Genomic DNA, 13005 nt, shown 5'->3' with positions numbered 1-13005 from the left:
GTCCCATTTCTCTATTGGCACAACGCTAAATTGATCCAGAAAAGGCTCTTCCCTGTGCCTCTGCGCTGTCATTAGCAGAATATAAAGGATCTGTGCCTACCTTTCACATTACAGAAAGGTTCCAGTGTAACAACGCCTGTAAATCGTACAGTGTTTTCCCCCCCTCTCCCCTCCCCTTTGACACAAGCAGCCTTTCTTGGGCGCTGAAGGCCGGGGTTTGTTGGGCTGCAATGCCGGCTGGAGGGGAGCTGTTCATTGTGCAGGCAGCCCGCGGCTCCGCAGCTGCGCTCCAAGGACTGAGCCCGCAGGCGGCCATTGGCGGGGCGGCCGCGCTGGGATGGCACCGGGCGGAGGTTGCGTAGCTCCGACCTCCCTGTGCCCTCGCAGGAAGTGGAAAGCGCCGGGAGCGAGCCGTGCCAGGGCTGGGTGCTCGCTGCACGCTCAAGATGGATGCCAAAATGGGTTAGTCCCTTTTTCCTGGTTTTCTCTGCTACACGTGAGCTCAACTCGCTCGTAGGTCTCGCTTTTAATTTCTCTTTCCAAAAAAAGGAAAAAATTAAGACGGTGTTGTTTGGTTCAGGGTTTGTTTTTTTTAAAGAGGATTATCAGGTTAAATATATCAGACCGCCTGTTTTTGTCGTCAAAACCGATATGGCTTGCTCAGTTTTAAGTTAAATATCTAAAAGGAAAAGACTTTAAAAAATACAACGCCAAAGCTGTCGCAGCACTTGCATAAAAGCAAAATGTAACTGGATGAGTTGTGCATGTAAGGCACGGATGGTACAGGACTATTTTTAGACGTGCCAAGTGACAGTTCGTGCTTACCAAATGTAGGCAGCTGTTCCTGTTTTAGAATAGGCCTGCAAGACGTGCATTAATATTATTTATTTTATTATACTTCATATTGTATAAAATGCAGTTCAGAACGGTTTCCATAAGGAAAGATGTTGCAGGACTGTTGCTGAGAATTAGTTTGGGGTTTTTGTTTTTCTGGTTTTAATCTGCTGTGAATATCTTGCGTGTAAGTTAAAGCCAGAAAGCTGCTTCTAGTAATGCTTTTAATATTTTCCTTTAGAAATAAATGCAAATAACCTGTTTCTGATCAATTGAAGAATACAAATCAGTGGCATCATGTGTTTTCTTGAACTGCAAAATTACAGAGCAGTTTTTCAGTGATTTAAACACCGAATTTCCTTTGAGGAATTTGCAATGAAACCAGATCCGCGTGTCATTAAGCCGAGGCTCGTTTGCTCGTTCTTCAAAAGGACTGGAGATGGAATGAGGAAAAATGTTTTATGTGTAGCTTGACTCTGGTGCGGGAGCTCCTGGCGTGGGGATTTTTCTTATTGATTGCTGAGAACAAAAGGCTTGATGGGTCATTAAAGGCCATTTGGCTTTTAGTGTGTGCTTTAATTCCAGCAGTCTACCTTTGTTTCTGGCATTCTGGAACTGTCACACAGATGAATTACTCTCTTTACATTCCTTATAACTGGTATAATGCATTAATGCATGGAATAAGTAATTTCCTACGGAGCAGGAAGAACCCACAGGTTTAAAGCTGTGCACAGATGAGAAATAATGCTGTCTGCAGGCAGAGAGAAGCAGGGCTCCTACTGAATGTGTCACCTGATACAGGGGCAGCACCAAAATCGAGTGCATGGATGCTCAAATTGCAGCATTTAAAAATAAACACCGTTTCAGTACTTGCAGCAAATGCTCCAGAAGGAATGAGTTTGTTTTCTAAGATGCCTTACATGAATCCACCAACTGGTTTTGGCAAGACTGGTTGTGAAGGTCTCACCCAAGGGCTGTGGCTCCTTGCTGCTCAGTTTAGGTTTACAGGTTACAAGGATTCTTAGGTCAGTCTCACAATTTGGTTGATGGTTAATGCAAGGTATACAGAGACACAGATACTTTTGTATCTGGCAGCAAAGAAAGAAGCCAAAGAAAAAGCTAAATTTTGGGATTGCAACTCTCAGGAAAACAGATCTATGATGACTTCATTTTTAATTGTCCGATTTTTACAAATATTAAAGAAAAATTGTGTTGCTTGGAGCCTAGGCTGCAGTGGGAGGAGGAGTTTGGATTGGAGGTGCAGGGAGAGCAGGAGTGTTGCCTGCGGGCGATGCTGCTCTATCTCTCATCCCATATGTTTGTGCAGTCACATGGTGGCAGCTCCAGGAGCTGATCTGGCTGGCTCTTGGCTTTCTGGGATGGTTTTGACACAGCACAGGCGGCCAGGCTGGAAGGAAGGAGTGGGATGGATGGTGGTTGAGGGGTGAGGCTGTTCTTGCCACAGCACTTCTGGTCTGTGATGATTTGAAGGTGTTGGTGCAGCTGTAACCTGGCTGGGTCTGTGGGGCTGCAGGAAACTTCTACTGAAATGTGAATTAAATATTGGGGTAAGCTACTTTGCACTATGGTGGGTTTAAGTTTCTGACCGTGGCTTTCATCTTCCCTGCTATGCGCTACAGTTTCTCTATGAGAATAACTGGAAAGGACTTCTGCTCTTGCAAGTCTGGGAAAACATACCCCAGCCCCATGGGCCTTGGCATGCTGTACCTCCAAAAGGGTTACACAGACTTAGCCCTACAGAGGCTACCAAGTACTGAATGTTGGTGCATAACCATTTTTTATCCTGCAAGAAATAATAGACAAATTCTATTTTTAAAACTTTTTTACAGTCACCTAGACAAAGAATCTGTTCTAAGCTGTGATACAGTGACACTGTTTTACAGTTGATTTTGGTGATGTTTAGGATGAGATGGGATTATTAAATATGTAGTGCAATAGTAATAATTTTTCTGCAATTTGTCTTGAACTCTGTATCTAGTATGTTATTGCTATTAACAAACAGATCTGCAATGGGTGTGTTAAGCCATTGCCTGTGGCTTGTGCAAGGGTGTAGTTTGCTCTGAACAGTGATGCTAAAAATGGCATAATATTGTGTTCTCTAATGAGGGTCACTTAAGGAAAACTAAACTTGGTTTGCAAATGAAGTCTTTTGCATTGGAGCACAGCAGGTTTAGCCTGGATTGACATTTCAGGGAGAGTATTCCCTCTTGATGGCTCAGTCTGTCACCCATAATCAACATTATAAACTCCCATGGGAATGCTTTCATCAAAAGAAAACAAAGTGAACTGTTAATGAGTCTTTGAGCAGTGCCGGTCTTGGAAAGATATAATGGTTTAGAGATCTGTTGGTGTCTTGTCATCTGTCCTAACAGGGAATTGGAATCAATCTCTCCAGGGAGTGACCTCCACAAAATGCCCGACAATGAGAGGAAATGAAGCACAAACTGCTGTGGTTCTGGTGCAGAACAGAGCAGAGTAGCAGAAGAGATGAATTCTGACATTGCTTAAGGGCAGCATTGTTTTTAAATTTTAACAGTTGCATCTGGGGTAATCCTAATAGCAGTAATCCCAATAATCTGAAGTCCAGAGCAGAACCAGTGCTAAATAACCTATTTCTAGTTGTGATTTCAGCTCTGGTTTGACAGAGGTTTGCAGGTCTGTTCTTGGTGATTCTGAGCAGTTGAGTGAATAATGAAATTTTACTGTCTTCGTATGGCTGCAAAAGGTGTCTTGTTCTAATTTCTTACCTCTTTTAAATTGTAGTTGTTGACCTCCTTTACTGGCGAGACATTAAGAAGACCGGGGTGGTGTTTGGAGCCAGCTTGTTCCTGCTGCTCTCATTAACAGTGTTCAGCATCGTGAGCGTCACAGCCTACATTGCCCTGGCCCTGCTCTCTGTCACCATCAGCTTTAGGATATACAAGGGAGTTATCCAGGCAATCCAGAAGTCTGATGAGGGCCATCCCTTCAGGTAAGATTTCCCTTTTAATTGAGCAAAAGTGTGTTGTTTTGGACAGCAGCAGTGTTGGTGCTGCCAGAAGCAGTGGGTGACACGTGTTGGAAGATGTTGCATAATAATGTAAATAGACTGCACTGAAAAATGTGGTCCCCACTTTCAGATTTTCTCAGGAGTCATAAAATAAATACAGAAAATGGACTGAGAGCTTGGCACAAGGGATTGAAAAAATGAGAATAAATGTAGCAGGGTTTAAGCCATGACAAGAGGCTACTTTAATCTTTTTGAAACTTTTAAGAGTGCCCTTAAAACTTGTGGTTTAGTGTGCAGCAAATGTAGCTGTGCTCCCCACTTGCAGGGCTGCCCTGTCAGTGACAGGATCCAGTACCCACTGTTGCAAAGCTGCCTCTCAAGAGAAATAAAACCTTATTAATCTGTGTTGGAGGACTTGCAGGAGTGTGTGTTCCCTGTTTCCGTGCCAGCTCTGTCTAGCCTTGCTTCTATTAATGAGTCTCCCGTTGCACCCTTCAGAAAGTCCTGTTTGCCCCTCTATCTACAGCCCTCTTACTAATTTCGTGGTGTTTCCTTCCTCCCATCTTCTGTGAGGCAAAGCAAAATGTTTCTGTAGGTTTCTCTCTGTTCCTCCCAGACCATGGGCAGTGGCTCCTCTTCCACTGGAAGCTGGTCTGTGGGACAAAATTCTGGGGAAAAAACACCCTCTTATTAGGGTGAATAATTCCCAGGTGAAATTGTCTGCTTCTCTTTATTCTGACGACAATTTTAAGGTTTTTTTTTCCTTGGCACAGGAACAAGCAGAACTTGTTCTACCTGTGCTCTTTCTGCAATTTATTCCTAAAAATACTGATATTCCTAAGTAGCTTCCAGACATTCTTGCCCAACATACCTGGTTTGCTTACCTTTTTCTGTATAACTTACCTCCAGAAAGGGTATTTTTACTTGAAAAATCCTGTGAGAACAGTTGGATTTTCCATGCAGGTAGTTAGTATCCTGTGGATGAGCTGGGAAGGGTGAGCAGATGGAAGCCAAGGGTAGATGGCAGAATGTAGCCTTGAAATGGCCGCTTGCTGCAGTTAGCGTTTGAAGTATTTTCATTTGTCTTGGACTTGCCACAAGGTCATGTTTAGCTTTGCTTTAACTGACATACGTGGGAGCACTGTGCATTTTTTTTATTAAAAAAACCAAACAAAACCACCCCAAAGCAGAATCCCCCTAAACAAAAGTTTAACAACTATAAATGAGTTCCCTGTTACAGATGTGCTGCGTTGCTCCTTCTGCCTCCTGCATGCACATTAGATAAGTAATTTATACTTTGTTTAAAGACTCCAAATTGCCACAGCCACTGCAACTACAGATAAAAGTGACAGTGGAGTGGAAAGGACATGTAACCAGATAGGGGTTTATATCTTTATGTAAACGAGCTGTTGTTCCTAGCTGTAAGAATATTTTTTAGCAAATGATGAGAAATTTAGCTAATCTTCCTGTGCCATAGTATGTTACAGTCTAATGGTAACTCAACAAGGGCCTTCCAGGGGCAGAAATGGATATATTGCTTTTGGAGGACTCTTTTCCCTTGTCTTAGCCTGCCCACCTTTTTTTGCCTGGTGCAGGTGACTGAGTAAATAGCAGTGAGAAAAAGATGGTTTTCTTTTCTCTAAGAGATTGTGGGTTTTTCATTAAAGAATAGCTTATTTTAGTTCTGTTCCATCCTTTCAGCATTGCTCCCAGGGTGAGGTTTGTTTCTCTGTAACACAAAAAGGAGGTTACAGTGATACTGTATCTCCCCCCTGGCTCCTGCTGGCAGCACTGTAACAGGGAGGTTTCCTGTGTGTCTCTCGCAGGGCTTACCTGGATTCGGATGTAGCGGTGTCGGAGGAGCTCATCCAGAAGTACAGCAACGTCGTGCTGGGCCACGTGAACGGCACCGTCCGGGAGCTGCGGCGCCTCTTCCTTGTCGATGACCTGGTGGATTCCCTCAAGGTGAGTTTGCCTCTGGGAGGACATTGCTGCTGAGCCAGGTTAGCAAAGCCTGCTGCTCCTTGTAGAATGAACAATGGCTCTGGTTAAGTAAACAACGAGGTGTGGTTAAGTAAACAACGAGGTAGTTCAGCACAGGGCTCGGTGTGGAGTGCTGCCCGCAGTGATAGGGATAGCTGGAAAGGATAACTCCGTCTGCACATGGACAGAGCAGGAAAACAAATGGAAAGCAGAAATAAGCTCAATGCCCTGTTCCAGCTCCTTGCTGGTGTCTCACAGCAGAAATCTTTTGAAAAAACAAGCCATGCTCCCTCCAGTCAGGGAGAGTGGGCAGTCAGGGTGTGTCACTGATGTGTGTGTCCCTCTGGAAAACCTGGGTCTGGGCTAGATTGTCCCAGTCTGGTTTGGAGTTGGCTTTCTCTTTCTGGTTAGTGCACAGTTCCCTGCCTGAACCAGGAGTTCTTGTTCCACTTTCTGCTGAAGAGTGGGGGCTGAGCAATGCCCTTGTGTTACTGGGAAGGTGGACACTTGTTCCAGCCCCTGGATTTGGGCATGAAAGCTGCTGCTTTTAGTGATGTGAATTACTGGAATGGGGTTTGCAAATTACCCAGTGTGAGCAGCACTGCATAACAGCTTGAGTACGTTGATGTAGAATTTAATGGGATTTATTGAGAGTGTTAGAGCACTACTGACTGTGAATAATAGTAAGAAATTAAAGAAAATGTAACCAAAAAAAAAGGAAAAAAACCCAACAAAACACACCAAAAAAAACCCCTCCAAAATAAAAGAATTGGCTGAAAACCCTTCAGTTTTGTTCTGGGAGAATTATATTCTCTCCTTTCAAGCTCTAATCGCCTTTCTTTGTTTTTCAAACTGGTGTTTCCTTTACCCAGTACAGTGTGTTGTCCACTTCTTTTTCAGTTTGCTTAATCTTCTTGAAAAAAAACTTGCATTTATCCTGCAGTAAATCCCCTTACTTAGTGCTTTGTAAAGTCCTTTGAGTTGTGGAGTTGGGGGAGGGGTTCCTTGTGAAACGTGGGGAAAACCAGGAAGGCTGTCCAAGTCTTTGTTGTATTTGTGCAATAGAAATCTGCAGGCAGATCTCGGGACCTTACCCAGAGTTTGTAGATCCAGTTTCTCACGGTGCTCCAAGTTAAACACAGTTTGTGCCAAAAAAGCTGCACCTGATGCCCTGCAAGGCTCCTGCAGTGAGTCAGTTCCCTCTGGAAGCAAGAGGGAGGTGTAAGGGGGCTCTGCTGCTCTTGGGACAGATCTCTCTTAGGAGGGAGAGAAGAGGTGGAGTATTGGCCTGGGGGCTGTGCAGTAATCTCCCTGCTCTTAAAAGGCCGTGCAGGAAAAGGTTTTTTGGGAGCTGGCTGTGCATTCTTTTTCTGGTTGCTTTTTTGGGACTGGATCAATAGTTGCTGCTTAAGCTGTGTTTGGATCCAATTATCAGCAGCACAGAAGAAACTCATAATCACAAGGTCACTTGTGTTTCTGATTCAGCCTTTGTGATCCATGCCTTGGTCTGAGCTGGGAGACTTTTCACACCATTTGTGTAGAGATCATAACCCCTTGCAGTGAAGGAGAAGGAAGCAGTGAGCTGCCAACTGCTGTTCCAGTGAACACTGGTCTAAAAGTGAGGCCTTCTGGAGGGATTATGTGAGAAGCAGAATTAATTCCAGCCAGAATGTCTTCAAGGCACTCTAATCACTTAAAATACTAGAGTCCACAGGAAAGGCGTGTTTATTCAGCTGAACTAATTCATTTCCCCTCTCTCCTTCTGACATTTAAAACGTTTTATGTAGGTTAATTAGTCTAATTTATGGTAGCTGGAAACAACCCTTTATCAGAAACCAGCGAATGTCAGGACGTTTCACAAGCACAAGTTACAGATTTTGAAGAGTTTGTGCTTGAGGAGAACATTGAGATTCCAGGGTCTTATGTAATATAATGGACCTGGTTTAAAAAATAAAAATATCTTGGCTTGTGTAGTTTAAACATCTTCACTATAGGAAACCACATGTTTGTGTATAATTCAAGTTACAGAGCTTTAATGTAGAAAATGTCTGCAGGTCAGTTTATTGTGTGTAATAGTTCTGACTGTAAAATCTGTCTTGTTAAGATTTTTTTCTTCTTTATTAAACAGTGCTTCAGTCAGGGAAGCTTAAAATGGACTCTAAATATTTATGCAGCGCAAGGAGAAATTCCTCACAGCTCTTGAGGAGTAATTCCAGAGGAGCCCTTGCCAGAGCCCCAGGAGAAGCTGCATTTTGTCCTGGGAGAGGCTGTGCTGGCATTGGGCACGGCTGCTTTTGCACTTGCTCAGCTGAAGCTTTGAGGAGCAGAGCTCTGTGCTGTATTCTGAGTATTCCATAGTCAAGGAGGGGCAGAGGGGCAGTTCTGGATTTGCCCATTTTGGCTGGCAAAACTGGGTTCAGTCCATCAGGCACCCAGGGCTTTTTCCTGGTGTACATGTCCTTGGAAGGGTCAGGCCAAGCCTGTCTCCCCAGTCTGCCCTCATCTTGAGTGGATGGGAGGGACAGTATCAGCTCTGGGGTTGGATCCTGGGCTGCCTTCTGCTTTTTTTTTTTTTTTTCCCTTATCTTAGAGCTTTATTTAGAGATGTTCAGGGAAGGTTTTTTGTGTTTGTAAAGGCCTCTTAGTTGTGCTTCAGGTAAGCCTTGTGTTTCTGAGGGTCTCTGGGTTTGTGTCCTTTATAAGAAAAAGGAATTGGAGACCAGCAGCTAAATGTGGGGTTGAGATGGACTCCACACAATCCTGGGAGAGCTGTTTGAAGTGTCAGAAGGGTGCAGAGAGAGGAGTTGTGGTATCAGGGTTCCTCTCCCACCCAGTAATAGCAAGTAAAGGGCATTGAAAACTGCACATGCAGCAGTTTGTGGTTCTACCCTGGTGCTGCTCTGGACAGATTTTGCGTGGAGAAAAGCTTTGTGTAGTCAAATGTGAACTCCTGGATTTTGATCTTTCTTGAACCATAAATTCAATACTCGCTAAATAGGATAGTTCTGATAAGTGTTGGACTTTGGGATTGATTTGTGTCTTATAACCCTTGTGCTTACATAAACTCACATTTTTTTGCCCTGGGCAGAGTCATCAGCAGTGTTGGTGGCTGGGTGGTGCTGAGGTTCAGGAATTGTGTCCATGTGGAGCAGGTCATGGATAGCTGTTGGGATGGAGGAGAACCACAGTGAACCATCACACACTCAGGGGCTCTTTGCCCAGTGCAAGCTGCTGCCTTTCCTCCCTCTCTGGGGGATGTGCTGCAGTGCAGACTGCTCTGACATGGAAGTGTTCTCTCCCTTAAAATGCCTGCTGCAGACAGGTCAGCTCCAGGCTCACCCTGGCATTGCAGGGCAGAACTGGGCCAGGGTTTGAATGAGTCCTGAGAGAGTACAGCAAAATCTGCAATAAATCTCTTGAAAAACCTGCCAGAATCCTTTCTTGGGAATGCAGCTGCTGAGAATGGTGCAGCCTCTCTGAGGGTTAACTTTTTGCCCCTCCCTGGTGCTGCTGTGTCACATCTCAAAAGTGCTGACAGATAAAGAACTGCGTCACTTGCAGTTCGTGCACCTGAATTTTGAACAGGATCGGTTTTGAGTGAAGCTGTTGAAGTCAGCTTGATTTCATTGCAGGAGCCATGGAATTAAACTTGTATTGATTGTCGTGCCTTTATCTTGTTGCTGGCTGTTACTTTTGTTTGGTCTGGATATTTTACATCTTTTGATAAGCTAAAATTGGATGTTGTGATACATAAGTTCAGAGTACCTTGGCTGCAGGCCAGTTACCAGGATCCTGTCCCACACCCTCAGTCCTGCAGCATGCATTGTTTTCCTTGCCAGCACTTTGTACCCATCCTTTCCTTGGATGCAGCTCCTGCTGATGGGAGTTTCCCCTTGGCTTGTTCACTGTGCCCAGGTCTGCTCTCCCGGGTGCCAGTGCCAGCCTTCCCACGCTGTCTGTCCATCTGTCCAGGGTTCTGCTGGAAAACAACCCCAAGTGCTGAGCTGACCAGGGGTTGGGGATCTCTGCTCTGTGCAGAGCAAGGAATAAACACTGGGAAAGCCACTGTTCCTGGCTGCTGCTCAGCTCCTCACCAGCCCTGCAACTTTAGAAGAAAGTGTCTGATTTTCCTTGGGAGGAATCCTACCCCAAAATAGAGCTGGCAGCCCTCACCCCCCTCCCCCTGCTATAGGTCAGAGGTGTGCCTGGGACACTCCACCTGGCACTAAGCAGGGGCAGAGCTTTGTGTGGAGCTGGGAAGCAGCAGAGCCTGTGTCCCACTGGGAGCAGGACAACTGCTGTCCATAAGGAGGGGGAATGGGGCTGGGATAGGAAACTAGCAGTGTGAGGCTTTAGGGATGTCTTTGCTTCTGAGCTTGGCTCTGACCTGGACCCAGCTTCCATGTTAGGACACTGTTGACTCCTGTTTCCTAATTTTTTTTTAATATCTGAAGCACCTTTGGATTTTTTTAAAGGAAAAAAGGTAAATCAAGCCCACCCACTACCCTGTCACCTTCCAGACAGGCATTTCCCCATGTGACAGAAGCCTCTGCCTGGTGTGATCAGAGCATGGCTGGACAGGTGGGTGGGCACTTGGGTGGGGCTGCAGGGCCACCACACACAAAAGTGACCTCCTTTCTCTCTGGCTCTGTCATGCCACCAGCCCTTTGACCTCTCCTAGCCCTGGCCTGTCCCCTGTGATTGGAGGATGGGAGGTAGGAGCTGTGTTTGCCTATCATTCCTCACCATGGAATTGGCAGTGCCCTGTGAAGGCACAGGGCAGTGTTTGGCCACTGCTGACTCGGGCTGAATTCAGCCCCGTGACCTGGACGCAGGAGGCCATGTATCCTATTACAGAATCCTTCAGCCATCTCATCACCCAGCTCTGGTTACACGAGGTGTACAAGGGTGAAGTGGAGTTTGAGGTGTTTAGTTTGTTATTTGTGTTTACAGCAAACTGTGGTGTGTCCTGCTCACAGACTGAGGGCTGACAGGCTCTTTTTCCCTTTGCAGTTCGCAGTGTTGATGTGGGTTTTCACTTATGTTGGTGCCTTGTTCAATGGTCTGACATTACTGATCCTGGGTAAGTGTTTGACTTGTGTTACATACCTGGCACATGAAATAACCCTGGGAGAGCAGGGGGGTCTGGTCAACACTGGGTGGCTGTTCCTGTGCTCTTCAAGTGTTGCAGTTTTTTAGGTCCTTTTTCTTAATAACACAACAGAATGGGTCATTTTGAGTTGTGTAGTTGAATTCCCTGAGATTACTGATTTTCCTGACATTACACTGTTTACAGGCAGGTTTGTTGTGCTTGTCCCTGTCAGGGTTAGCCCACCCTGAATGCCATTGCTGTGCTGGAACTTCAGAGGAGGTGCAGGATCTGCTGTGGCCTGGTTCCACTGCAGGATTTTATTTCTCGTATCCCAGAGCAGGCTGGCTTTAGATGTCAGAACTGACTGATGCTTGAGCAGCCTTTGGGAAGAATTTGCATAACCCACAGTGGAAAAGTGACCTTTGGCCAGACTTATTGTACTGTTGGTGAGACCTGGAGAACAGCCGAGGCTCTCCTTAATAGGGATTATTGAATTTACTGGCCAACAATTGGTGCATGGGGCTTAGTTATTTCTTTTTCTTGTACCTTTTTGCAAGACATGTCAAGGTGTGGAAGCTAGTCTTTGTTCTGCCTGAACACCATCCCTGTTGTCAATATTTGTACATTTGATGTTCTCTTTTCCAGCTTTGATTTCGCTCTTCAGTGTTCCTGTTATTTATGAGAGACATCAGGTGAGTGTTTAATGGAATTAATTCAATGTTTCATAAAATCAGCTTTTTTGAAGCAGAACCAGAAATGAAATTCATTTTAGTCTTCTGAGATACTTAAAACCTTCAAACACAGGCCTTTACCCAGGAGCCAGGGCCAGCAAGTTCAGTCTGAAGTTCAGACTGTGTGTGCTTTCTGTTTTCCTTCTTGGTGGAAGAGGTTTTCCCAGGAAACAGTTCTGGAAAAGGCTTGATGAACCTGGAGGCCTTCTGTGTTGGTCCAGCTTTGGTTAGGACTGGAGCAGCACTGGGCATGGTGTGTTAATCCTGCTGTACCTTTTGGAATTGATATTCAGGATTGGTTTCCCAAAGCTCTGTGGAATTTGTAGCCCTGGCAAAAACAGGAGGTGGGAGCTGCTTGGCCCAGGCCAGTGCTGCTCTTGGGGAGAGACTCCCCTGTAAAAGGAGGAGGGAGGAAGGAGCCAAAGTAAAATGCTTTTGATTAAATTATGGCCAGGGCTGTCTTGGGCAGGTCACTGCACAGGAGGGGGCAGCCAGCTCTGGCTTAGCCGTTCGTCTCCCCTTTCAACAAACAAGGCTGCCGTGGGGGCCAGGCTGGGATTGGGGGAGGCAGGAGCAGATGGCCAGAGCCTCATGAGGTCCTGTCCAGGCTCTTCCTGCACAGGGGAAGGAGCCCTGGAGCCCCAAGGCAGAAGCATGGACAGTGGGTGTGGGGCTTACCCGAGCTGCTCAATCCTCTGCCAGGGCTGCAGCCTAAGCTGGTTACCCAGCCCAGCTAAGCAGCTTTGCTGCTCTGTGGAGCCCAGAGGGGCCCAGCCCTGCACCCACAACTGGGGCTTGATGGACCAGGGAGAAGCCAGGGATTGATTCCTTTGGGGCTTTGCCCACCGTGCTCTCCGGTGGGCGCGTTCTTGGAGTTCTGGCATCACACGGGGAAATACCCCTGGCTGAGCTCCCACTTCTCCTGGAGTTCTGTGGCACTCTGCTGGGCTACAAAGGGACACAGGCTGTAACTTCTATCTGCTTTAATTCCAGGCCCAAATTGACCATTACCTGGGACTCGTGAACAAGAATGTCAAAGATGCCATGGCAAAGTGAGTTGGTTTGGATTTATTCATTGCCCTTTGTACTCATGACAGTTCCTGGCCCATGTGGCATTCCTGTCTAGTACTAATGTGTTCTTCCATGTGCCAGGCCAAGGAGGAAAAAGGTCTGTAATTCTGGACTGATTGGAAATTAGCTCCTCTCTTGCTGATACTGTATTGAAGTGAGCCTGTATTATTTCTAATGGAAATCTGTGTGATTTCAACCCATTAGTGACACCTGAGCCCCTCACCAGGTGCAGTTGAGGGGGGGATGGGGAGTTGAGCAGTTTCACTGGGCTCCGAGTATAAAGC

General features: G+C 46.0%; 1 protein-coding gene across 9 annotated transcripts in view; it reads left to right on the top strand.

The window, feature by feature from the left end:
• RTN4 (reticulon 4) overlaps positions 1-13005 on the top strand; it is a 42076-nt gene that overhangs the window by 27886 nt on the left and 1185 nt on the right. For all 9 annotated transcript variants that reach the window (XM_085054160.1, XM_085054157.1, XM_085054158.1 and 6 more), the window contains 5 exons: positions 3619-3826; positions 5671-5809; positions 10841-10910; positions 11565-11611; positions 12644-12702. In XM_085054160.1, the coding sequence (XP_084910286.1) occupies positions 3619-3826; positions 5671-5809; positions 10841-10910; positions 11565-11611; positions 12644-12702 (523 nt within the window). The remainder of the gene's footprint in view (positions 1-3618; positions 3827-5670; positions 5810-10840; positions 10911-11564; positions 11612-12643; positions 12703-13005) is intronic.

The sequence above is a fragment of the Lichenostomus cassidix genome, chromosome 3 (assembly GCF_008360975.1).
Source record: "Lichenostomus cassidix isolate B80296 chromosome 3, HeHo_3.0, whole genome shotgun sequence".
Classification (NCBI taxonomy): domain Eukaryota; kingdom Metazoa; phylum Chordata; class Aves; order Passeriformes; family Meliphagidae; genus Lichenostomus; species Lichenostomus cassidix.
Note: the sequence above shows the minus strand (reverse complement) of the source record. Positions and strands in the feature narration are given on the sequence as shown.